The 27,894-nt window shown below is 39.8% G+C and overlaps 1 protein-coding gene across 3 annotated transcripts; it reads left to right on the top strand.

Annotated features, from left to right (window-relative positions):
- Nucleotides 1–579: 579 nt before the first annotated feature.
- CFAP206 (cilia and flagella associated protein 206) lies at nt 580–27,360 on the top strand. Of its 3 annotated transcripts, none has more exons than XM_034766072.1 (10): nt 580–1,222; nt 4,775–4,963; nt 5,447–5,605; nt 8,432–8,640; nt 9,503–9,622; nt 11,872–12,070; nt 18,201–18,341; nt 19,939–20,132; nt 22,789–22,932; nt 24,189–24,804. In XM_034766072.1, exons 1-10 carry the CDS (start codon nt 1,186–1,188, stop codon nt 24,270–24,272), a joined length of 1,476 nt encoding a protein of 491 aa, XP_034621963.1. In that variant the 5' UTR covers nt 580–1,185; the 3' UTR covers nt 24,273–24,804. The 3 variants fall into 3 exon arrangements, with proteins under 3 accessions (XP_034621963.1, XP_034621962.1, XP_034621961.1); XM_034766070.1 differs by lacking the exon at nt 24,189–24,804 and adding an exon at nt 26,878–27,360 and having other exon boundaries at nt 595–1,222; XM_034766071.1 differs by lacking the exons at nt 9,503–9,622; nt 24,189–24,804 and adding an exon at nt 26,878–27,360 and having other exon boundaries at nt 590–1,222.
- Nucleotides 27,361–27,894: the final 534 nt, after the last annotated feature.

The following is a 27,894-nucleotide window of genomic DNA, read 5'->3' as shown; positions in this document are numbered from 1 at the left end:
AATGGACACAAATCTGACATCAGGAATCAAAATACTCAAAAACCAGTGGGAGAACACTTTAACCTGTCTGGTCATTCAGTGACAGACCTGCGGGTGGCTATATTACAACAGAAAAACTTCAAAAACAGACTCCAAAGAGAGACTGCAGAGCTAGAATTGATATGCAAACTAGACACAATCAACTCCGGTTTGAATAAGGACTGGGAATGGCTGAGCCATTACAAACGTTGACTCTATCTCCCCTTGTAAGTACTCTCACACTTCTTATCACACTGTCTGTACTCGGCTAACTTGATTATCACTTCAAAAGTTTTTTTTTTCTCTTAATTAATTGGCCTCTCAGAGTTGGTAAGACAACTCCCACCTGTTTATGCTCTCTGTATGTGTGTATATATATCTCCTCATTATATGTTCCATTCTATATGCATCCGAAGAAGTGGGCTGTAGTCCACGAAAGCTTATGCTCTAATAAATTTGTTAGTCTCTAAGGTGCCACAAGTACTACAATTATATATGTTATACATATACAATTATATATGCAAAGCCACCTGTATTGTTGTATATGCATTGGGAAATCTAAACAATCTAACTACTTGTTAAAGTGATGTTATGGTAAATTACTGAGATCTCAGCATAATTATTAGAAGGTAGGTGAAGATTAGATTAATGAAATATTTTTTGCCTCCTGGAGTTACAGTATAACCAGATATTCGAGGAGAGAGAGAGAGAGACTGAGAATAGCAGACAGAAATATTGAAAGCATCTTTAATTGCTAATCAGTCTCAGTAGGAGATTTTTCTATACAGCACCGAACATCCTATCAGCACTTAACAAATACTAAATCATACCAGTTTGTAGGTTGGTGATTTTTAGCTACTTGATCAATTTCCTAAGATTCCTTTAAAGCATTTTGAAAACTAACATCATACTTCATTCTCATAGTTCTGTAGTCAAGAACAGATTCTGCATTTCCTAGGGGTGGTATATACCTATTCATCATGTTCTGTTGGGAGAATGAGAAATGGGGAGAGGAAGGCTCCGTTGCTGCTGTCAAAATGGTAACGTTGCTATTGATGTTTCTGAAAATTCTAAGTGGTTAGAAAGAATTAACTTTTACAACTCTCTTCTTAGCTCTGTGTTAGTAGACTTCTTGACACAGCAAATCCATCCCTGGACACTATTAAGATGCAAGTTTACTTTGATATGAATTATACAAACCGAGGTAATTTTAATATGTACAAATATTAAATATGAGTGTCAGATAATAAAACTTGTATCTAACTATATTGATTCATCTGTATTTTAATATTACTCTTTATTAGCATGCTATATAGATATAGATAATAGGATAGGTCTGTGAGAGGCTCCCTGGGGTACAACTTGAACTGGGGTACCGCTGTGCCCCCTTAACTCTCCAGCCTGGGCTCTGTCTCACAATGCTTTGCTAGTGACAAGCACCAAACCTCTCCTGGTGCTGTTATCTTTCAGTACAACAGCATGTGGAGCTCCACAACTAGCTAAATTGCATGAATGCTCCCTGAGCCACTCACGAATTGCACAGAGAAAGGCACCAGCAAACCTGCCAAGCCTCCAGCCTTGCACCGCAGAACTGTAATATCTTGCCCTGGTCAGAAGCCTGACTAGTGTAAATTCATTACTCAGTCCGACTCTCCCTCAGTGTGGAGAGGATATACACTGGCCTTTGTAATCTGAGCTCAGGGCCGGCTTTAGCAAGTGCGAGGCCCGATTCGTGGGGCTTATACTCACCGGGCAGTGCTCCGAGTCTTCGGCGGCACTTTGGATTGCCGCGCTCCGGCCCGGGGAGGGGGGTCGCGGGCTTTGGAGCTCCAGCCCGGGGAGTGGGGCCTGCCCTGCTCCGGCCGGGGGAGCGGGGCTGGGGGCTTTGGAGCTCCGACCCGGGGAGCGGGGCCGCAAGTTTGCTGCGCTCTGGCTGGGCGCGGGGCCCGATTCCGGGGAATCGGGGGAATCAGCCTAAAGCCGGCCCTGTCTGAGCTGAGATTTCCCAAGCACTTTAACCAAAACACACTGTTTTAGGTAAAATATAAAACAGATTTATTAACTACAGAAAGATCGATTTTAAGTGATTATAAGTGGTAGGCACTAAAGTTCAGAGATAGTTCCAAGGAAAATAAAAGGTAAGCATGCAGTCTAAATCCTGAACCTTATTAGAGTGAACAATATTTGGATCAAGCAGTTTTCTCACCCCTCTGGGTGTTACAGGTTGGTTACAGTCCTTAATAAACAGACTTTCCCTTTAAGCCTGAGACCAGTCTCCTCAGTTCAAGTCTTTGTTTTCCCAGCATTCGTGTTGCTTCCAGGGTAGGTGGGGGAGGATAAAGGTAAAAGCACAATGCCACTGTCCTTGATATTATTCTTAGGCTATGTCTACACTTCGTACCTTACAGTGGCTCAGCTTTTTGCCGCAAGAGAGAGCTCTCCTGCCAGCAAAATAAAACCACCCCAGCGAGGGGCATAGCTTTCCCACCGACAAAGTGCTGTCCAAACTGGCGCTTTTTGTCATTAAAACTTTTTGTGTTTTTATCACACCCCTGACCGACAGAAGTTTTAACGACAAAAGTGCAATGAAAACATAGCTTTAGTCCATGTCCCTGCAAAGAAACTAGCCCAGGCATGCCAAGTGGAGTGCCCCAAGGGTCGGTCCTGGAGCTAGTTTTGTTCAATATCTTCATTAATGATCTGGAGGATGGCATGGATTGCAATCTCAGCAAGTTTGCAGATGACACTAAACTGGGAGGAGTGGTAGATACGCTGGAGGGTAGGGATAGGATACAGAAGGACCTAGACAAATCAGAGGATTGGGCCAAAAAAAATCTGATGAGATTCAACAAGGACAACTATAGAGTCCTGCACTTAGGATGGAAGAATCCCATGCACTGCTACAGACTAGGGACCAAGTGGCTAGGCAGCAGTTCTGCAGAAAAGGATCTATGGGTTATAGTGGACGAGAAGCTGAATATGAGTCAACAGTGTGCCCTTGTTGCCAAGAAGGCTAACAGCATTTTGGGCTGTATAAGTAGGAGCATTGCCAGCAGATCGAGGGACGTGATCATTCCCCTCTATTCGAGATTGGTGAGGTTTCATCTGGAGTACTGTGTCCAGTTTTGGGCCCCACACTACAAGAAGGATGTGGAAAAATTGGAAAGAGTCCAGCGTAGGGCAACAAAAATGATTAGGGGTCTGGAGCACATGACTTATGAGGAGAGGCTGAGGGAACTGGGCTTATTTAGTCTCCAGAAGAGAAGAATGAGGGGGGATTTGATAGCTGCTTTCAACTACCTGAAAGGGGGTTCCAAAGAGGATGGATCTAGACTGTTCTCAGTGGTACCAGATGAGAAAACAAGGAGTAATTGTCTCAAGTTGCAGTGGGGGAGGTTGAGGTTGGATATTAGGAAAAAAAATTTTCACTAGGAGAGTGGTGAAGCACTGGAATGGGTTACTTAGGGAGGTGGTGGAATCTCCTTCCTTAGAGGTTTTTAAGGTCAGGTGTGACAAAGCCCTGGCTGGGATGATCTAGTTGGGTATTGGTCCTGCTTTGAGCAGGGGGTTGGACTAGATGACCTCCTGAACTCCCTTCCAACCCTGATATTCTATGATTGGCCTTGTTGAGTCACAGGGTTGAACAATCCCCATTGTGTGGCGCTCCTCTTACAGAATTGTAAATCCCTTGTCTACAACTCCCCTGCTGATTAATGGTCGTTTAACACCTGCCTGGGTGTGGATCACCTCCTTTGTTGTCACTGAAGAACTAGCAAGGGACAACTCCCAAACTTACAACATATTTCAATAACAACCGTACAGCAAAATCTCATACTTTCATACACACTAATAATATACATATTTTGATGGAACAATAGGTTTCAGGAGATCATGACCTTTCCTATATATCTTACATGGCATACTTTGTACAAAACATATCATAATTACTGGTTTGAGGTACAGAGTACCACAAGGTCTATCATGGGAAGTACAGTATTACAGCAAGGATGTAACATAGAAGGAATGTATAATGGACTTGGAAGACAGAACACATTCGCTTTTTTTTTTTTTAGCGAGAGCGAGATTTACCTTTATAGAAAGGCAACGTTCTAGGTTCTTTGAACCAAATTCTTCTCTCAGTTACACTGGTCCATTGACTTCAGTGCAGTTACTCTAGAACTGCTTGTGTGACCTGAGAGCAGAATTTGTCCATTTGTTGATTTTTCACAATTGAGAAGGATCAGCATTATTGGACCTTCTATTTTAAATGGATTGAGTTTGCATAGTCCAGAGATTATTTAATAAAATACAAATATTACAATCCCAGTGAATTAGGCAGATACTTGTCTTTGGCTATTATATATAAATATTGTATGTTGTCTCTGATCAGTGCTCAGTGACTTAAAATGGCAGAGAAGGTCTGGGTGGGAACAGGAAAAGAGAAGGAGGAGAATAAGAGTCACAATATTCCTGGGACAGGGAGAGCTGAGAGGCATGGGACATTCATAGGGCATCAGGATAAACTGTGAAAACTATTTGAAAGCTTTTGCTGCCTAGCACTGGCTTTTGTAGTGGATTTTTAAAATTAGCAAATCTAAGGGCTTGATCCAAAGCCACTGGGATGTGGAGCAGGCCCAAAATGCACAAACAGCAAGTTCAGTCCAGTGAAAATTATGTCACTCTACGTAGGCTAGACCAAAAATGAGAATAATATTTGGCTGTAACATAGCACTTCTCAAATATCTTTCCTTCCCAGTTGAGTTACTTAATGAGCAGCATCGCATTCTAGAGGCCAGGCTGGCCCCTGTGAGCAGAGAAATCACAGATAATCGTGCTCGTACACGAGAAGAGCTGGAGAGCATTTACCGAAAGATTGTTAGCTATGTTCTGCTACGCTCTGGCCTCGGATCCCCCACAGACATCAAGGTTGTTAGGGAGGCAACAGGTCAGTAACCAGTCAAAGTATCTGATACTGGGCATCCCTTGTGGGAAAATAAAGTCTGGGCCTGATTCTGCTCTGACACAATGTAAATCTGGAATAATTTTATTGACTTCAGTAGAGTTTCCTGGTGTGAGTTGGGAATCAGGCTGTCTGACTCTTTCATTAAAACGTCCAATTGCCCAGATACTAGTGAATATTGTAAATTGTGGCAGCTTTAAAAATATTTGTTACTAATAGTCTGAATTTTAGATAAATCATTTCTATGGCATAAAATAGCTTGATAGCATATCAGCCTGTCTGCTTTGTTATTTGCTCGTCTCCAACAATAGGTGTGGTAAAATTATTAATTTGTGAGCGCCAAAGCATCTCTCCAAATCTAGAATACACTGCTATTTTCACAACTACCCATAAGGAGGAGTTAGTTTTGTTTCCCTAGTATTTTCAGTTTCATTCTTATACCTGCTGTTATTTTTTAAATCTTTTCAGCTGCCCTGCAGAGTGTGTTTCCCCAGACGGAGCTGGGTGTTTTTCTCTCTCTCAGTAAGAAGGACAAAGAGCGACAACTGAAAGAACTTACTATGATTGTCACAGGAATTCGGTTATTCAACAAGGACTGTGGGAAAGGAGGAGAAGGCATTGATGACTGTAGGTATATTATTAAATTAAAATTATGAGCCCTAAGCCAGACTCTTCTTGCCTCTAGCCTCATGACTTCACGCTACTCAAGATGAGCAGGATTTGGCCCAGTGTCAGTAAGCCTGAAGGAAAAACAAACTATTAGATGAATGAATTGCATAATGCTTAAGGCCAATCAATGCAAATGTCAAAATGGTACTGTCAAAATATTTACAGTAGAGCATACCTTTAATCTAATATTGCATGAGATGTTAGAAATCCATGGGACAGAAAATACATAAATTCTGATAATTTTGGATAATTTCTCCCAATTCTTCTTGAATACTCAAAAATCTCTTAAGTCTTGAGCCCTTCAGGTTGTTTAGATAACTATAACAATGTAAATTGATGCACTGGAATCTTTTTAAGTGTGCAGCCAGATAGCCCAAAATAGTAAGCCCAAAGAGATGGCTAAACTTCCTTGTTGCTCTTATTTTTGACTCCCTACTTAAAATATAGAGTCATAGAGTTTAAAGCCAGAAGGGACCACTAGATCATCTAGTATGACCTCCTGTATATCGCAAGTCACCAACACCACCCAGCACCTGCACACTAAATCCAACAACAGAAATGACACCAAACTAAATGAAACCCACAGGAGACTCAACTGTTATGTGCCACGCGCAGAGAATAGGCAGGCCCAATGTGCACCAGTGCAGGAAGCCCCTGCAGTGGCAGGGAAATGATTAAATGTTAGAGACCAAGATAATTCTGGCAAGGAAGTGACCAACATCCACACGCTGCAGAGAAGGCAAAAAACCCCAAAGGTCACTGCTGATCTGATATGGGGAAAAATTCTTTTCTGGCCCCATATATAGTGATCAGTTAGACCCTGAGTATATAAGCAAGAACCAGCCAGCCAAGCATCTGAGAGAGAGAATGCTCAGTGCCCCCTCATAGCCTTGGCCTACTCAGTGCCCCATCTCCAGTTGTTGCTATCCCTGATGCTTCAAAAGAAGGGGATTTAAAAAAAAAACAAACTCCCAAAATGCGGGGGTGGAGGACTTTGGGGGGGATCCCTTCTTGACCCCTGCTGTTGACCAACTGAAACCCTGAAGCATGAGCTTTAGGAGGACATAAACCAGAAGTGAGCCCCATGTCTGTTGAGCCCTGCAACCCACAAACAACCAATGCTATTAAATATTTCACTGCTAAATGTATCAGAATTATTATTTAAATGGCTATTCAATGGAAATAAGATTGCAATATATATGATATATTGTAATCTACTAGTTTAATTGTATTTTCGTATAGAGCAGGGATCGGCAACCTTTGGCACGTGGCCTGTCAGGGAAATCCGCTGGCAGGCCGGGACGATTTGTTTACCTGCACCGTCTGCAGGTTCGGCCGAACGCAGCTCCCACAGGCTGCGGTTCACTGTTCCAGGCCAATGGGGGCTGCGGGAAGTGGTGTGGGCCAAGGCATGTGCTGGCTGCTGCTTCCCACAGCCCCCATTGGCCTGGAACAGCGAATCACGGCCAGTGGGAGCTGCGATCGGCCAAACCTGTGGATGCTGCAGGTAAACAAACCGTCCCGGCCCACCAGCGGATTTCCCTGACAGGCCACGTGCCAAAGGTTGCCAATCCCCGATATAGAGGCTAAGACACTATATGTAAAATGTTCTAGTACCTCTGAATGAATGCTATACAAAAATAAATAATAACATGTACTGTGAGTTGTGAACATGCAAATAATCAACTATTCTACCGATTATTTGGATAATCGAGATAATACTTTGCACCTAGAGCACCTTTAATTCAGGGTTCTTAGTGCTCTTCACAAAGGTATATACAGCATTATTACCCCACTTTACAGATTGAAAAAGATGAATTAAAGAGATTTATGTGATTTTTCTAAAGATCATGCAGCAAATTGTGGGCAGAGCTGACTGAATAGAAATGAACGGTTTTGCCACTCAGATCTTCTCTCTGAGTCTAATCATTACACCACACAGCCTCTGCTGCTTGCCTATGTTTTAATGTTAAGTCACATATAAAGAGGAATGCATAAAAAACCCCACATGGCACAACTGTTTGCTCTGAGTGTGCAGCTTACCTCTTTTGCATGCACAGATGTCTAGTTACATGTCCAAATGTAGAATGTAATGGATGCACGGCTGTTTATACCCTCCTTTGATAATGAGGCTCTAAGGAAGAAGTGTTAATTATAAAACCATCAGCTCAAAGATTTTGGACTCCCATTGTGCAGCTTATGGAATTTTGTGGGGGGGTTGTAATGCACCGTGTCCAGTAAGAGCAAAAATAATTCATTTTAATAAGCAATATTATATTTTTCTCTTTTTCTCTGGGCTTATATAGACCCATTACTGTACTATGTGAGCATCTCATAAATGTGAATTAATTCATTCCCATAACACCTTTATGAGGCAGGGAAGTATTATTATTATCATCCCAGTTTCACAGGTGGGGAAACTGAGGCACATAAGTGATTTACCTAAAGTCACACAGAAAATTTTGGAAGAGCCCAAAATTGAACCAAGATCGTCTGAAAAGCTAATTTTCCATAATCCTAGACTATACTGTACCATTTTCCTCACAGAAAAGTTGTCATTTTTAAGAACCATTTGACCAGCAGTGTACGTAATGGTTGGGTCTTGTAAACAAACTTTGGAAAGGTGTGCTGTCTCAGAATAAGAGCTTTCGCTCCAAAATCTGTTGGAGGATTCTTCTGATTGAAGTATTGAAACTAAAATATTAGCTATCTAGCATGATTACCATGATGTGTTTCTATATCTGTTACCTTCCTATGCATCTCATACTAAATCTGTATAAATAGTACCAGCTATTCTGAATGAAGCCATTCCAGCAGCCACGCAGCCTATTGATGCAGAGCTTCGTGCCTCCCAAGATCTGGCATACCGCTACACAGCTGTCTTGGAAATGATGTGTGAGAGCCCACACAGAAATATAGAAGCTAGATTATCTATGTTAAAGGAAGCACTGTTCAATGTGAGACAACATGAAGCCTTTCTCTGCATCATTCTGGTGAGATATCACATTATATTTTATGAATTCTTTAGGATATCTTAATATCGGTGTAAATTGCATTCTACAAAGTAAAATAGGGGTATATGTTTGAGGAAAGAAATCCTGGTGCTGTGTTTGAGCTGTGCAGCTAGAATGATATATTAAAAGTTCATGCCTCAGGGATTCAGCCAGCTACCTGCAGGGGTCAGGAAGGGATTTCACACATCCCCAATGTATTCTGAGTGGGTTTTTTTTATCTCTTTCCTTTAAGCATCAGGGATGGACACTGCTGGAGATGGGACATTGGATGGGGAGGGCCAGGGCTATGAATTGGCACCGAGCATTCTCTCTATCAGGCACTTAGCTGGCTGTTTTTGCTCAGATGTTCACGGTCTAGCTGTTTGTCATGTGTGAGGTCAGGAAGAAATTTCCCCCCATGTCAGATTAGCAGTGATCTTTGGGGGGTTTCGCCTTCCTTTGCAGCATGTAGGTATGGGTCACTTTCCAGGAATATCTGAGTATATCTCACGTAATAATTTCCCTGCCATTGCGGGGGCCTCCTGTTCTCTGCATGTGGCATATACTAGTCTAGTCTCCTGCAGGTTGTAATACATTGCTCTGATTTCAGTTGTTGGGTTTAGTGGGTGGGTGGGTGCTGGATGGTGTTGAGGGCTTATGATCTACAGGAGGTCAAACTAGATGATCTAATGGCCCTTCTGGCTGTAAAATTCTGACTCTATTTAGAAGTTATGTTGCATGCCACTCCTTAAAATATAACTGCCCAAAAAAAGGCAGAATGCAAGTAGTCAAATAGCTTCTGCTAGCTATTTATTTTTCTGTGACTGTCACACTCCTTACCTGAGGTATGTTCTCTTTCCAGTCTGATGTGATCACGTGTGCACAAGAAGTTGAAATGATGGACAAGCAGTTTGCAGCACAAATAGAGCAGTTAAAAAACACTGTTCAAGCAAAGACTGCTGTACCTACATCACAAGTTTTTGTAAGCATTTGAAATGCAAAAGTATTATTTTCTGAACAGAAGCAAATTAGAAAAATCACTTTTATTGTCTACAATACTAACATAATAGAGTATTTATGCTGCAGTATCATGTGACATGGTTCACATAAATTTCATGTTGAATTAGGAAAAAGGATCTTATTTTCTGTGTCTGTCTAATAGCAGTGTTCCACTCAGGCAGTGTTCCACAGACACAGCTACCTTGACCTCTATCCATTTGCTTAAAAAAAAGTTAAAAGAAGTTTGTTATTACACCTGCCCTGAGTTGTCTTCTCAATAATTGTGGTTTTACAAACATATTTTCCTATTTTTTTTAAATTTTCGTTTTCTTCCCAGTTGTTTTGCGAAAGACATAAAAAACAGGGAAAACTGACTCTGGGTGTTAAATGCATAGAATAGCACTAAAAATAGATTTTCTCTATCCTTTTTCTTTATAGTAGCCTTAAATATTACTTTTAACAATAGTAGGTAAAAGTATTCAGAGATGAGAGTTTTAAGTTAATGATGCTTCACTATTGTATTATGTTGGAATAGCCTTGGCTCAGAGTCTTCTATCCATATTATTTTGAAACTAGGGCTGTGCAAACCTCCACATGGTCAGTTCTTATTTGGGTTCTTGTTTTTAGCTGGGAAGATATGTAATAAAATAGTCACTATGTTGTCCACTTTCTGTCATGATTAATGATAATAAAATTTTGGAAGGGATCTTAAACCTCATGCTTCATGGCTTAAGTAAATCTCTAACCGTTAGAGAGCCTCATGAGACCTAATATGGGGGACAGATTATCCCACATCTACCTTCTCTAGGGTTCTTATACCTTCCTTGGAAGCATCTGGTGCTGCCCACTGTCAAAGAGAGGATACTGGACTAGATGCCTCTTGGGTCTGATCCAACATAGCTGTTTCTAGGTGCCTGTTGATCTTACAAATACTGTCCTTTTAGCAAACACCCCTTTCTTCTATCCTGCTACCCAGAGCAATTATTTCCCTGTGTCTTCTCTCTCGCTATACTGTTCATTTTTATTACAAGGGCCAAAAACATACTTGTCACTTTACAGGCAAACAAGACGGCACATCATTCCTGTCCTAAGGAGTTTACCATAGATTTCCTTTCTTGAATGGCTTCTCTTTACCAGGTTATTTGCTTGTTTTCTTCACCTCTGTTAGCAACAGAATATGTACAAGATACTTGATTCCATCTGTGCTCTTGCAGGTAGAACTTTCCCCATCACAAGACCACTTAATTCTACTTGTCTTCAAATTGCTGCAGAGAAGTTGTATTGTGTAAGAGCACCAGGAGATTTTTATAATTTAACATTTGTAGCACAGGGCCTGGATTGAGAATGTAGCAGACAAGCATTTTAGAGTATACAGTAGGCTCACTCATTTTCCAACAATTGAGCTAAAGATGGTTATGATGCTATTTACAGCAAAAATTATTTTGCTGCCATTCCTCTGTTTTAGTTTCTTGTGTCCATAGCATTTCATGATAGTGATGCTGATGAACAACAGAGCTAACTCCCATACCAATTCTTATCATGGCTTCATTAACATGAATGCTAATGTGCTAGGATGAATTTTAAGTTCCTTGAATGTATTCCTGATGTCGGGGGAGCCCTTTTCTACTGTGCTAAGATCTGAAAACTTGAAGATGGCTGTGTTAATATTCAAAATCTATTCAGCATAGTCAGGAATGTAATTAATTTTCTGCTGGCCATTTCCTCAGTGATTTTCAGATACGTTACAACAGGCCCATTTTCTGCCACTGTCTTTGAAATCTGTATCTGTACTAGACTGTTTTGGGACTGAGGGAAAATTAGAGGAACAAAGGCTGAAATTTGTCTATGCCTAGGTCTGTTTGTGTTTCTTTTTATAGTTAACCTGAGTATAGGAATTTCTTCTTTATTGCCTTCCTCTGCCTATCTTCTCTTTTTGCATTTATATTATTATATTTGTGGGGAGGAGGTGAGACTCTTTTCCAATATAATTCAGAAAATCGCCTCCAATGTTTTCCCAAAATGTTGTTTTATTACTTTTAAAGTACATTTAAATGATTTCTAGGATTTGGGCCTGATCTTGCAAACCCTCCACTGGGATTTCTGAGTGCAGAGGGCATGCAGGATTGGGCCCTTTGCATTTAACAGTTGTATTTGTGAGTATTGTTTACAGTATTTGTTTAATTTTACAGACAAAGCAAATGTAGATTTCAGGTCTTTCTTATTATTTTTTAGCCTATCTTTCTAGCACTATCTAACCTCTGGACGAGCTTTCAGGATGAGATATTGCTGCTGAGTTTCCTGACTAATTTGACAGTCAGTCTACAGCAGTTCTTGGGAATCCATGCACAACTCTTTCCTGATGATGTGATGGAGTCACTTCTCGAAGGAGTGACTGTGAAAAGTGATGAGCAAAGGATAAAGGAAACCATAGGTACTGAAAGTTATCACATTTCCTTTTTCCCGTTTGAGTTCTTGTATGATTTTGTGACTTAAATCCTGTTTCTAAAAAGTGCAACATTCCTATCTAAAGCAGGACCTGACCCTGAAAAATCTTTACTGACATAGGGGTCCTTACCCAATAGTCCTGTTGAGGGCAACAGAATTTGTAGGTGCTCAGGACCACATACGAGCACTTAATACTTTACAGAACTGAACTCTTACTTTCTTGATGAAAACATGCTTTACATATAATTAGTACACATCTTCTGAAAACTGAGAGGAAAACAATGCTTGGACAGCGATATCTGCTCCCTGGTATAGTGCTACTGTTTCTTCTACATTATCAGTGTGCTGCTATACCTGAGACTGCTGCTGTTCCCCATGAAGTCAATGGACACTTTGCCACTAACTTCTGTAGGTGTGAGATCAGACCTTTTTCATCTAAGGCCCTGTCAATGCTGTAGTTGAAATTTTGCTAGCAACACTCTTGGGAAGAGCATGTGAGATGGAATTCAGATGCAATTTTTAAAGTTACTCCTATGGCATAAGCTACTACATTCTTTATGTTAAATTTGTAAACACCTTGACATATCTTCATATATTTTCCCATAATACTGACCAAAATGGGATCCTGATCCCTACTGGAGCAACTGGGTGCTATCTTAAACAAACTAGGGAAATACAACCTAGATGGAGCTGCTATAAGGTGGATGCATAACTGGTTGGAAAAACATTCCTAGAGGTAGTTATCAATGGTTCACAGTCAAGCTGGAAGTGCATATTGAGTGGGGTCCCGCAGGGATCAGTTCTGGGTCCAGTTCTGTTCAATATCTTCATCAGTGATTCTGATAATGGTATAGAGAATACACTTCTAAAGTTTGCAGATGATACCAAGTTGGGAGGGGTTGCTTTGGAGGATAGAATTAAAATTCAAAATGATCTGGACAAACTGGAGAGATGGTCTGCAGTAAATAGGATGAAATTCCATAAAGACATATGCAAAGTACTCCACTCAGGAAAGAACAATCAGTTGCACACATACAAAATGGGAAATGACTGCCAACGAAGGAGTACTGCAAAAGGGGATCCGGGGGTCATGGTGGATCACAAGCTAAATATGAGTCAACAGTGTAACATTGTTGCAAAAAAAGCAAATATCATTCTGGGATGTATTAGCAGGAGTGTTGTAAGTAAGACATGAGAAGTAATTCTTCCGCTCTACTCTACGCTGATTAGGCCGCAACTGGAGTATTGTGTCCAGTTCTGGCGCCATATTTCAGGAAAGATAGGGACAAATTGGAGAAAGTCCAGAGAAGAGCAACAAAAATGATTGAAGGCATGACTTTTGAGGGAAAAGTGAAAAAATTGGGTTTGTTTAGTCTGGAGAAGAGAAGACTGAGAGGTGACATGATAATATTTCCAAGTACATAAAAGGTTGTTACAAAGAGCAGTGAGAAAAATTGTTCTCGTTAATATCTGAGGATAGGACAAGAAGCAATGGGCTTAAATTATAGCAAGAGTGGTTTAGGTTGGACATTAGGAAAAATTTCCTAACTGTCAGGGTGGTTAAGCACTGAAATAAATTGCCTAGGGAGGTTGTGGAATCTCTGTCATTGGACATTTTTAAGAGCAGGTTAGACAAACACCTGCCTGAGATGGTGTAGATAATACTAAGTCCTGCTATGAGTGCAAGGGCCTGGACTAGATGACCTCTTGAGGTCTCTTCCAGTCCTACAATCCTATGATAATATAAACAATAAATACTAAAAAGTGTCTGCAGTATAGGCAGGGCCAAGCAGGGGGGGGGGGGATCAGGAGGGCCATTTGGCCTGGGCCTCAAGCTCAAAGGGGGCCTCAAATGTAGACACTTGTTCATTTTTTGGCATTTGATAAGTTTCTAAACTTGTTTTTATGAGCATCCCTATCGGACCAAAATGTGACACATTCTCTTAGCTTACAGCTGCAAATTTAAGCAAATAAGAGCTGTGATTTGGTAAAAGACATAATTTTGTTGTTAACTGATATAGATTTTGTCATATTAACGAGTTAAAAATGTTCATAAATATTAATAAAAGTATATTGGTTCTGATGGCTCAAGATTAGATTGTGATGATTAGAACGTGTCCTCTCAGATCAGCTGGTTATATAAACAAACCACTACTACTGGCTGGTGCTGGATCAAGTGCATGTTGAAAGGTAGAGAATTGTTACATTTTAGTGTCTTTATAGTTTTACGTCTAGTTGATTAAGGAATTATTTATGTGTGAGAATTCCTCATTATTATCTTCACATGGTAGCTAAAAGAGGTGATTGTTTGGTTGATTGAGCCTAGCTTGGTAGCTTGGCCATCATCATAGGCTTTCATAGTCTATAGGCCCAGAGTCAAGGTGAAAATTGGTGAGGACAATCTTGTACGGTGAGTTTCGTGAGGACACACATTTGAAATTTCCCTCTGTCTGTATCTGTGTCTGTGTGTACTATATATATTTCATCCCTTTGTCTTCAGCTTAGCCTGTTATATTATACCTTGTGTGCTTGAGTTTTGATTCTGTGATAAGGATAATAATCTGTCTGACAGTTTCATTTTGTGTTCTTAATTAGTATTCCTTCGTTTTAAGTCTTTTCAGCATTTGTGTACATGTTTACAGTAGAAGATTTCAAGTGTAGATAAGCTACTTATTTACAGCAGAATATTTCAAGTGTGGATAGGCTACATACTGACCAGATGGATCACTATGAAGATGAGATTTGGAAGTGGTGCAAGCAAGAGACAGTGAGAGCAACTGAGTGAAGCAACAGCTAAGAGCTCAAAGCCAAGAACTTCATTTCTCAAACCACTGGAAAACGCACCTTACCCAACAAACAACGCTACGGATAATGAAAACTCAGCAACTGCAACAGGTGATATTTCAATGCCAATACCTGAACATGAGGACAGTAGTCAAGAAGGAGATGTGCCAACAGTAACAGATGCAGCAGAAGATCCTGTGTGTGATCAAGAAACTCAACAGCAACAGGAAAATGTAGACCTTATGCAGCAAGAGCAATTAATGAGTACAGTACTACAGGTTTGACTGTGACCGATATTGGAATTATTGACAAGAGCAATGCTGCCCAAATGCAATCTTTTCTTCAAATTAGTTGTTTTGAAATTCCAAGTAACATTCCACGAGATGCTGATAATCATGCTTTCCCTACTCATCTGCTGACAAAAACTCTTTCAAACAGTGAGACCTGCACAAGAGACTGTTTTTCCATACTCCAGCATAACCAGTCTCTGTACTGTGCACCCTGCTTCATTTTGAACAAAAGTGCTACAAATGCATCGGTTCTCTCTGATCAATCAGGATGCAGCATCAACAGAGGTTGGAGGAAGTTGAAAGACCGAATACCATCACATGAGAGGTCAATGTCACACAAAGAAAACTATGTTGCACAGAAATCAGCCAATAGGATAGCAGCAGCTAAAAGTTCAGTTGAGAATTTACTCTTGACTGAACTCTCTACAGAAATTAATAACTGGAAAAGCTTCTTGAGCGCATCCTGAATGTCATCCTTTTTCTTTCTGAGCGGGGATTGGCTTTCTTTGGTTCCAGTCAATGTATTGGTGATTGTGCAAAAGGAAACTTTCTAGGCATAGTTGAGCTCCTCAGCAGATATGACCCACTTTTATCAGAGCATGTTAAACATGTTCGAGAATCGCAAGAGAGTCAAAAGAGCATGCAAGTCTATTATTTCTCCACTCTCATACAAAATGAGTTTATTGAGCTATGTGGGTCATTGGTACAAACAACAATTCTTGATGAGATTTGAAATGCCAAGTATTTTTCAATCATTGCTGATGCCACTCCAGGTTGTTCTCACAAGGAACAGACTACTATGGTTATTTGATATGTTAGGATTGTAGACAGCTCAAAAAATTCAACTGAAGAAAGGTTTATTTTGTTTGATAATTACACAAGAAAAACTGGAAAAGAAATTGCTGCTCGAGTACTAGCAATTCTAGAAGATATTAAGTTAGATTTTCAAATCTGCATTGATCAAGCCTATGACTATGGATCTAATATGGCAGGGAAGTACAAAAATGTACAAGCAGTTCTGCTTGAGCATAATTCAAACTATATTTTGTCCAGCTGTGGAAACCACACACTAAACTTTGTAGGTGTTGACTGTGTTGAATCATGCAAGGAGGCAATTACTTACTTTGGAACTGATCAGCAAATGTACAATCTCTTCAGTAGCAGTCCACAAAGGTGGGAAATTCTGAAGCAATAGCTTCCTGTTTCACAGCATGGGATGTCCAAAACTAGATGGTCTGCACGGATTCATGGTGTTCAACCAGTTGTGCAGCATTTGAATTCAGTGAGAAAGGCTTTAAAAGAGCTTGAATCTCTCAATCTCACTGCACAGGCTGGAACTGAACTTCAGTCTATTCAGAAGCACATGTCCAAATTTGAAAGCAGTCTGATGTCATCTTTGTGGATGAAGCTACTTACAATGATCCACCAAACTAATCTGGTAATTGAAGCACAAGCAATAAATTAAATTAATAGAGATATCCTATCTCCTAGAACTGGAAGGGACCTTGAAGGTCATCAAGTCCAGTCCCCTACCTTCAACTAGCAGGACCAAGTACTGATTTTGCCCCAGATCCCTAGGTGGCCCCCAAGGATTGAACTCACAACCCTGGGTTTAGCAGGCCAATGCTCAAACCACTGAGCTATCCCTACACTTGTTATTGAGAGGGATAACATTGAAAGTCTTATCAATGACATTCAACAGATTCATGAACAATGGGATGCAATCCTGACTGAATCCAAATTAGTAGCACAGAATATTGGAATTTCATCTGAGTTCTCCATCAGCCACAACTTACCTACTGAATCTGGTGCCAAGCAGCATTATAGGGTCAATGTCTTCCTTGTCATCATTGGCTCTATTCAATCAGGTCTGCGACTAATTCGTATCCTTTTTGGGTTTCTTTGGCAGTTCAACAGACTGAGTAATGAAGATCTACTTTCTGCAACTGAACAATTTCAGCACCAGTACAACAAAGAAATCTCAAAAGATCTCAGTGACGAGGTCATCTTCCTCAAACGAATATATTCCACAAACTTTAATTTGGATTGCAAGCCAAAGGAATTGCTTCTAGAAATACTCGAACTTGGACTCTCTGGGATGTCTCCTAATATCACAATTGCGTTGCGTATTTTTGTCAGTTTGCCTGCATCAGTGGCTTCAGGTGAACGCACCTTCAACCTGTTGAAGCAGGTAAAGAACTATCAATGTTCAACTATGGAACAAGAGCATTTGAATGGGCTCGCCATGCTTAATATTAACTGTGACGTTGCATGAAAGCTAGATTTTTCCTCAATAATTAGTGCATTTGCACAGAAAAAGGCTAGAAAATCATTTGTTAAATAAAAAAATATTCAAATTATGTCTCAGTCTTTTTTTGGTGCCTTATTTTTTTGTCATGTGTCGTCATTTTTTATTATGGCTAGGGGCCTCAAAAGCTGGAAGTAGCCTGGACCTCTGAGAGGGCCTGAGTATAGGTATGAATTTATATAATAAAGTACAGCTTTAACTATTATTAAAGTATGTATATAAATGCATCCAATTAAAATGCCACATTGATTTTAGAAATGCCCTGCACTTTAATAATTCAGGATTCCTTGTGTTTTGTTTTGTCTGTTTATGCCTACTGAAACCTCTGAGATGGAAAAAAAAACAGTTTAATTAATTAGGGATATTAGGTTATCAGAAATATTTGTTAGGGAGATGTCCCTACCAATTAACCAAGTTCTGCTGTAGTGGATTTGAAACAAATGGGTGAGTTTAAAACAATGGCTGAAATTATTAGATTTTACTTTCTGTTTGTGGCCATGTGCTTCCAAGGAAAAGCTAACCTGCTAGAATGTCTGCAGGCAGTCTACCACCAAAAAATAAGTAGGCCATGGTGCATTCCCCGTCCTATGGAAACCAGTGGAGCTGTGGGCATTCAACACTTCAGGCCACAAAGTGTTAAAGCATGATTGAACTCCCTTTGAGATTCCCATTAAATCACTTTTTAGACATCATGTATTTTATTGTCATCTTTCCTTTGCCAAATTCTCTTTCAGGAATAAAAGTAAATATTTCTGATTTCAAGGAACAAGAGTGGCTTTTTCCAGAAACCACTGCTAATTTTGATCAGTTGTTAATCCAGTACCGTGGGTTTTGTGCTCACACACTTGCTGAAAAAGATGGCCTCCTCCTCCCAGGTGTGTTCTGTATTATTATTAATATTATTATGTGTATTATTGGTGCCTAGAGTTAAATTTTTTCTTACTGTAAATATGCATACATTAGGAAAAAAAATACATTTAAAGACATATACACTGTGTATTTCCTTCTGTGCCAGCATGCAAACTAGAATAATTCATTGAACACTTTTGCACTTTATACCTAACATATAGTTCTAATAATCCTTTGTGTTTTTGAGTGTTTGTGAAATTATAATTAGTGTTCATATAACCATATGTTCTGGACTTGGCTATGTTGTTCATATATTTTGTCCCAGCAATCTCTCCAGCTCAAATATGTCTCTACCTAAGTTCCCTCTAAGCTGCGCAGCCATGCGGCTGCACAGCTACCTATTAAGCACTGCACAGGCGCTAAGGGCTGTGGCAGGGAGAGATGCCTCTCCACAAGCCCCGGACCTGCCATGATACCGCTCCCCCAACCCAGCCCAGCCCTGGACCTGCTGTGGCCGAGGGACAGATGCCCCGGTCCCAACCCAGACTGGCCGGGACCTGCTGTGGCCGGGGGAGAGGCGCCTCTCCCCCCAGCCCAGGTGCTGCTGCAGGGAGAGAGAGCTGGGGGGAGGAGTCCTCTCTCTCTACCATAGCCCCATGGAGTCCCATGGGACCCCAAACCCCTCTCCCCACCCCAGATCCCGCACCACCAGCTGGAGCCCTCACCCCCTCCACACCCCAGCCCTCTGCCCCAGCCCTGAGCCTCTCCCACACTCTGAACCCCTCGGCCTCACCCTGCCACATGAATTTTGTTATGTGTATCAATATGGAGGCGATGTCTCATATATCACTTCCATATTGGTGCACAAAACAAAATTCATTCCACACATGGGTGGGAAAAATTAGCGGGAACACTGGCTCTACTTGCTCATCTTTTTTGGCGATACTTAGTAATCCTGTCATTTCTTTTGGTATAACTGATAGTTTGGTTTTGTTTTTTGGGGTGGAATGGGGGCGAAATACCACTGTTTGTAGCAGTAAAAAAAAAAAAAAAAAAAAGCAGGACTTCTTTAATGGTAGTTCAACTTCCTGACCTACTTAGTATTGTCCTTTGGCATAAAAGAGTAATTGAATTACAACCAATCTTCCACAGGAAATGTGCAGGACAGACATTTGCAGATATGTGCAATATAAATGAAAGGGAACATATTTTATATTAACTTGATAGATATGGATGATAAAGTCCAAGTAGTCTTTCTGGGTGTAATTTAAGCATGATCCAGACTATAATAATATCTAGCTCTTATGTAGCACTTTTCACCAGTAAATTTCAAAGTACTTTACAAAGGCGGTAGATATCGTTATCCTTCCTGGGGAACTGGGTGTAAGATGGTCGTCATCATCAGTTCTGATGGTTTGTAGAAGCTGACTTTCACTGTATCTGATTCTACTGTGTAATGGAGAGGATTTCTTAATTTTGAAAAAGGTTTAGATTGTAGGTTCTATTACAATTCCAAAAGTGATGGAGTAAGAGCTGGTTGAGGGAAATGTATACTCATGATTATAGGAGCCTTGTGTGTTGAATGATTTATTGGTTCACTCTTGTTTTTGCTTTATTTGTTAGGAAATCCTGCTATTGGAATTTTGAAACATAAGGAGAAATATTACACTTTCAGTTCCAAGGAATCAGCATATGTTTTTTCCAAAACCCCAGATATGTTCATTCAGTTGATTGGAGAAAAAGCAAAAGAATGTGCTGAACTTATTCAGCTGCTTGAGCTTCATCATCAGTTTGAATCCCTTGCTCCTTATTCACAGGTATTCACTGCTTGCATCCCCTGTTGAATAGGTGATGTGACACTGACCTATCTGTCCTTTTGATTCACTGAAAAGTGTTGGGACCTGGCCAATCTGGAATTAGTGGGACACAGAAAAAATTTGTTTTATGGAGACAATACTTTGTCTGAGGACATATGTAGTCCTCTACCCAGCAAAGAGAGTACAGTATGTGAGGATCCAGCAGATCCTACTCTTTGGTGTACAGATGAAGGGCATCACTTCTGGGAAATTGTTCACCCTTAAACTCTATATGTGGGAGGGGTAGGGCCACGGAAATTCAGTGGTGGCAGCATTCTCCCATCTTCAGTCCAGAGAAATTCTGTGGATGATGTTTCCTGTTCCCCCTTTGTAGGAATCGTTTGTGTAAGGGAGGAGAGGGCCCTGTGTAATTAAGTATTGTAGATGAATATGAGAAACTTGGTCAGCACAAGTTGGAGACCCCTTGTCCATCCCTGTATATTGTAATAGGGAAAAAATGTCATTTGGGGAGAAAAATCATAGATGATATTTTTAAAATTATATTTTTAGCGTATGGTGTTAACATTGGTGTCCTGGACAAACTCCAACTTGGACAACTGCATTCTGCTTTTTAAATTCCCCCTGCAGTTTCAGTTAGATATTGTATTCTTCATTTAATTGTCCTGTGTATTGTTAAACAGGTGCTAGGCTTTACCCCAGAGGTAGCTACTCTTCAGCAATCCCTGCATAAATTTTGTACGGTAACTCCTCACATAAAGTCGTCCCGGTTAGGTTAACGTTGTTTCATTATGTTGCTGATCAATTGGAGAACATGATCGTTTAAAAGTTGTGCAATGCTCCCTGTAGTAGGGCAGCTGCCCCACTCTAAGGTAAAAGGGATTAAGAGCAGCTGAGGGAGGCTGGCGAGGTAGTTGGCCCTAGGTGTGGCTGGCTTAATTAGGCCACAGCTGGCCTGGATAAAAGGGCTGTGGGGCCAGGAGACAGAGAAATCTCACTCTAGCACTGGAGTGAGAAGGGCTGGCTGTCTGGGAGCAAGATACCTGAAGCGGAGCAGTACTGGGGAAGGGCAAAGGGAGCTCCGGAGCTCCAGCCTGGTAAACCCCCAGGCTGCAGGCCTTGGTGAAGGCTTCTGAAAGGTTCTGGGGCTACAGAGAGGTAGCCCGGGGATAGGCCAAGGCAGCAGGTCCTACCCCCTTGCCTATGATGAGTGGCCATTATAGACTTCAGTCTGCCCCAGGGAAGTAGCCACTGAGGCAAGGTGGGTTTAGAGCATTGGGGGTTCCCCTGGAAGAGGAGACTCAGAGCATGGGGGTACTGCTGGGGCAGAGCCCCGAAATAAAGGGGCACCGAAGTCCAGGAGGGATATGCGGGGCCTGAGGCAGGTGAGCCACTGGCCAGCAGAGGGCACTCTAAGGCTGGAAAAGAGCTAATTCTCAGGACGATCGGCAGGAGGTATCACACCCGTGAGTCTGCGCGCTGCTACAGTCCCTTATAACGTTGTTTGGCAGCTGACTGCTTTGTCCACTGCTTGCAGAAAGAGCAGCCCATTGGAGCTAGCTGGTGGGGGCTTGTAACCAGGGTGGACCGGCAGCCCCCCATTAGCTCCCCGCTCCCCTAAGTTTCCTGTGTAGCAGCCGCCCAGCAGGCTATCAATTGCCGGGCAGTTCAGCTGGCCCTCCCCCCACTGCCATGTGCTGCTCCTGCCCTCTGCCTTGGAGCTGCTCCCGGGAGCATCCTGCTTGCTGTGCAGAAGTGAGGGGAAGAGAGGTGCTAATGTCAGGCTGTCCCTCTCCTCCCGCTCCTGCCCCCTGCTCCTGTACCTTATCTCCACAGAGCAATGGGGGAACATGACAGGGCTCAGGACCGAGGGAGCTTGCTGGCAGCAGCTGCTGTCTCAACTTGCTGATCTACTTAAAAAGGCAATGTACTTAGAATGGGCTCAGCGTACTTAAAGGGGAAATGTGCATCTCTCTCATACACATGGTGTGTGTCTCTGTCTCTGTCTGCCATGCTGTCTCCCCTCCCTCCATTCATGTTGCCTTGTAGAGTGTGAGGCTACATTAACAACAATGTGTTAACCCTTGAGGGCTTAGCTGAGTGCTAGTTCATGACTTCACCACCTCAACCAAGCTTCACAATCATTATTGCTGTGTACAATATTAAATTGTTTGTTTAAAACTTATACTCTGTGTGTGTGTGTGTGTGTGTGTGTGTATATATATATATATATATATATATATATATACACACACACAGACACAGTCTTTTGTCTGGCAAAAAAAATTTCCTTGGAACCTAACCCCCCCCCCATTTACATTAATTCTTATGGGGAAATTGGATTCGCTTAACATCGTTTAGCTTAAAGTAGCATTTTTTCAGGAATATAACTACAATGTTAAGCGAGGAGTTACTGTATCTTAGTTTAAATCTGTAAAGTATTTTAGGATCCTCTGGAATGACAGATACTATATGAACATAAGATGATTATTAACCACTAGTTACTAATAGACTTTTATATTTTGTATTCAAGTCTTTAAAGCTTTCAGTATTCTCAGATTCCTATTTGTTTAAAAAAATACTGTGCTGTGTCTACATGTCATTTTTTCCCCGCTGTGACTTATGGATTCTCCTAATAAATACCTATATCTTCATCCAGGTCAGAAGTGGAGACAAACGTTCAATGAAACCAATTACCAAATGCAACAGCAGTACTCAGACTGACACCCATATATTGCCTCCAACTATTGTGAAGTCCTATGAGTGGAATGAATGGGAACTGAGGAGAAAAGCCATAAAATTGGTTTGTATCAGTATTATCTGGAAGATTAAGCCTTTCAAAATTTGGCATGTTTGGCAGGAGGTCAGACTAGATTATCATAATTATTATCCCTTCTGGCTTTAAAATCTATGAAGAGACAAGTTCCTGTAATCATTTCTGTTTGATCTTATTTCACTCTATTTCATATTCCTGTTTCAAAAGCTTCTCCCCCCGCCCCAGAAAAAAAACAAAACTTTTTTTATTTGAGCAATGTTTTCCTGGCTAGATTCATTGATTCTAAAGTCTCAGGCACTCTTTTAAGTTGTAAGATTCTTTCAAATAATAGTGAATTTTTAGGGTGCTACTCTGTACTAAAACAGCTTAACTAATATAGACAGCTTAACCATTTGGAAGTAATGTGCTATATCTTACCTTTGTAGTACAATGATACAAAAAGGGCTAAGATGATTAAAAAAAAAGTTACTGCAAATGAAGCTGTATACATTAATAAATATTATACCACCAAGTCACAAGGAAAAAAAGTTGTAGTAACTGTAGTGAAGTGTGGGTAAAAACACCACTAAGAGATTATAAAACTACAGAGAGTGAGTTGAATAAAATATGCTGCATGATTGTATAGATGAGAGAATCTGTAATAACGGTCCCTTGTATATGAAAATGTGTATGGAGCTTTTTCTTGCCTTTTGAAGTTTGATTTCAGACATCCAATGAAATGTGTATATTTTATAACACTGAGTTGAGTATTCTAGCCAATAACAAATTAATTGACTGCCAGGTTTGCTCACAGCAACATTAACTTACTGTCAATTTGTGGGCCTGATCCTGCAATGAGTTCTGCTTGAGTAGACCTATGTGGAAGTCACTGAAGGATTGGAGCCTTAATTTGTTTCATAGCAAATTATTTTTCACTTTGTTCCAACTCCTTCCATGTTGACTTACATCATCCCGTTTGCAATTTTTTTGTGCATATTTTGCACAGGACCAATTCCGAGCGTAAGATAGCACAGCAACAAAATAAATACATTTTGTGTTGGATGTAGAATGTTGAGGCAGGTTTTTGAGGTATTGTTACTTAATCTGTAGAAGTATATGGCCTGCTCTTAGAAATTGCAGGTATGTCCTTAATGTTTTGGCTATAAATTTAAAAAAACACACCCCAAACAATAAGTGCCTTTCAAATAAGATTCTTTTTTCTTACAGTGTGCACTGCATACTATGGTTTCAGTTGTTAGATTCATGCAACATTGGGGTAATATTCTCATTTTAAATCTACACAGAAGATCTCATCTCTGCTCATCTGCTCATTTTACCTGCCATGGATTCTGCATAAGTCATGTAGGGAGAGCAGACTATCAGAGTAAAGATCCACTTTGCGGAACTGAAAATGGAATTTTATCCTTCTTGATTATCCATCAGTTTGTGTAATTTGTTACTTTTCTCCCTTCTAACATTATCCTTGATGATAACTATAAGACCTTTGTTTCCCAAATTGTATTTTGGGACCTTTGTTTTAAATTGTATTTTAAAATATAGAAACATCAACTCAAATCCATTAGAGCAGTAGACACAGACACTACCTCCTCATTATATGTTACCCTGTTACCAAGGGTTTTTAGAACCCAAAGCAGCGGTAGCTTAATTGTTTTATTTTAGGCAGTGTTAGGAATAAATTATTGGGAACACAGCTGAGAGATTGATATAAGTAAGCATGTTTTTATTTAAAACTACTGTTTATTAGTTTTAAGCACATATAGACATAAGCAATAGGTTTAGAACATTTTAAATAATTATTTAAAATTCGAGATGGTGTTGAGTAATTAGTAGCAGATCAGTGATGGCCGGTTGCTTTTTTGCCAAGAGTAAGGTGTTAGGAAAAAGTTTTTCAGAATAGCTTTAGAAAACCGTTTTAAAGTACTTCTTTTTATTTAGTTTTCTTATAATTAATTTTTAATTTTAATAAATTATTAATAATATATTTTAATACTTTTAGTTATAATAAGCTTTTATATTAAACACACTTAAACTTAAGGTTTTTAATTATTTATTTTTAGTTTTATAATTGGTTGAGGTTTTTTTTATTTTGATTAGCAGAAACTACAAGCCTGAAGCTAGTATTTGACTTTGTCTTCAAAAGGCCTGCTTGTTCAAATTAACCCTCAACTGTGTGGTGTTTTATTTTATTAATTTATGGTGGTTGAATGCACACAATATGGCTGCAGTTAGCTTGATCGAATTCTGGGGTAACATACCGCCTAATTCCAAGGTAATACCACCCTCCTTAGAGGTCGTATATTTTTAATATTAAGACCTATACATATGTGTAACAAGTTTAGTGGGTTAATCGTGAAGGCCCAGCATTAGGCTCAAGGCTTTTAACTGAGACCGTGCAAGAATTTTCTCGCTGGCACTTTTAGGTTGTCCCACTGATTTTGTCTTGTTAAAGACCAAACCTTATATACTTATTTTTGGGGAGTATCCATGGTCTATAGAATCACTGGCTTTGCAATCAATCGTTTTTTTTTTTTTTTTTAATTTAGCATGTTAGTACTAGAAATAACAGCCAACGCCAGCTGAAACATTAGAATTACCACAATTGGATATAAGGCCAGATTAAGAATCCCGGTTGCGGTGGGGGAACATCCCAACAATGTCTTTTACCAATTGTGTTTTGAATTTTTGCTAGCCCTTTTAATTACTTGTTTAATTTTGTTAGTAGCATGGTGGATGGTAATCATGACCTTGCACGCTTTTTGCCTAGCAACTTGCAAATAATTTTTAAATAGGGATGCTTAAATAACATTTTTATAACAATTAAATTTATTTTCATGGGTTCAGGCATTGCATTAGAGTATAAGGTGTATTTTATATTTAATTTAATTTAGACATTTGAAATTTAAAATTACATTTTTAATAGCCACAATTTGATAAAAACATTTATTTTTATGGTAATTATGGATTATATTGTCCACATAATTAATTGTGAGCACAGGGCATTAACTTTTAAGGCATATATAACTATTACCCACAAAAACAATTACAGATTTATTTGCAAAGGGATTTATGGCAAAATGGCATTATTTGTGTTATTTTAAAATATATATGTTGTTTCCATAAAGCATTTTTTGTACATTTATATTTAATTTTAGATATTTTAAACAGGGTTTTAATTTTATTGTTTTTATGTGGGGGCTTTTTATGGCCCATATTTTATAATTTATGGGGTTTTTTTACTGTTTGATTAATATTGAGGCCTATGGCCATAATAGGAAAACTTTTATATTTGCTTTTGACATTAATAAAACAAATGTAGTATTTTTTAAAAAAATGTTTGATTTATAAGTAAAATTTATTATTATTATTTTATTTATTAGGATTGCAATTTTTTTTTAGTTTGGGTGGAACTTTTTTAAATAATAATTTTAATTTTTAATGAGAGTATATCATACCATTTCAAATTTATTTTTTTACCATATTAATAATTTACATTTGTAGTTGCATGCATGCCAGGGCCAAGGAAACATTATCTGAGGGCAAAAACAGCCTGCAGGAGGTGGAGGTGGTCCTTTTATGGGGATTGCTTAATTCCAAAATAACAACCCATGTTATGGTTTGTTTCATACAGTCTGACAATAACAACTTTATGCCAAGTGATTTATATCCTTTTACATCAATGCTAATGTTAACAGTTCACTGGAAGGGGGAACAAACAGACAGTTGATTTTAAAGTCCTGGCTCTACAGTATGAAGAATTCACAAAAAGCTTTTCTGTAGCCTTTTCCACAAAGGTTGCCACAGCAGATTGGTGCTAAAATGACACATTCCACAGTTATGGATTTGTGAAACCTGGGGGCCATACATGTAAAAGAGAAAAATATGCATCATTGTAATCTATAACACTTCCATTTCAGAGAAAAATTATATTTAAGAATAAAATCTTTCTTATTCTGATTCTGTTTTCATATTCAGGCTAATTTGCGTAGGAAATTAACTCACTCAGTGCAGACTAATCTCAGTCATTTGAGAAGAGATAACTCCACCCAAGTGTATCTGCTAAAGGATTTTGGCACACAGACTAAACTTGACAACTCTAGCAATGTACCCAGGCCACAGATTTTCCTGGCAGGTCTCCGAGGAGGATCAACCCCAGCTACTTGTATGGTCAAAGTGAACTTAACCAGAGCAGTTGATGAAACCTAAATGAAGTTTAAAAGGAGACATACTGAAGTATAGTACATGTTTTAAAAAAAAATCCAAATTTCTGAAGTAATGTATAGTAAGCTGAATTCTATGTCCATTGATTCAAAGAGTTGTTACACTCCATGATTTCTGTTAGGAACAGCTAAATGGCATTAAGTGATAGTGATTATAAAAAGCCTGAAACATTCAATTAAAAAAAAGTAGAATCCAGGCATGGCTGTAAATTCTGAATTAAACTGGCATTTCTATGGAGTTGTGTGTTTTTGGAATCCTTTAATGTTTTAATACCCTGAGTGCACATCATAACACTACCCTTAAGAGCCTTGTCTTTGAAGTTTGATTATATTGTAAGAAGAATAACTGTTATGAGTTAGAGACACCAAGGGCTAGATTCACAAAGGGTCTTAGGTGTTGCAACACTATGCCTGGGTGCCTTGTTGCCTAGTGGAATTCTCAGCTCTGAGTTAGATGTCTGCCCAGGCTCCCCAGGCGTTGTATGGGGAGAGTTAGGTGCCAAAGAAAGAGCTTCTCTGAAGCCAGTAAGCCGAGCCATCTAAATTAGCCGGAAATGAAATGCAGAAGGAAGGGAGAGGGTGTAGGTCCAGATTCTCAGAGGTATTTAGGTCCCTAGCTCCCATTGATAAGGGCCTTAGGTTCTGAACTGAAGCACCTCCCTCTGCTCTGGATTCTCAGCCATGACCTTTGGAATTAGGCGACTAAACCAGGTCAGTCCTTTTTCACGAAAAATGAAAGAAAAAGATCCTGTTACTCCATGATAGGCCAGTG

The sequence above is a fragment of the Trachemys scripta genome, chromosome 3 (assembly GCF_013100865.1).
Source record: "Trachemys scripta elegans isolate TJP31775 chromosome 3, CAS_Tse_1.0, whole genome shotgun sequence".
Lineage (NCBI taxonomy): Eukaryota > Metazoa > Chordata > Testudines > Emydidae > Trachemys > Trachemys scripta.
Note: the sequence above shows the minus strand (reverse complement) of the source record. Positions and strands in the feature narration are given on the sequence as shown.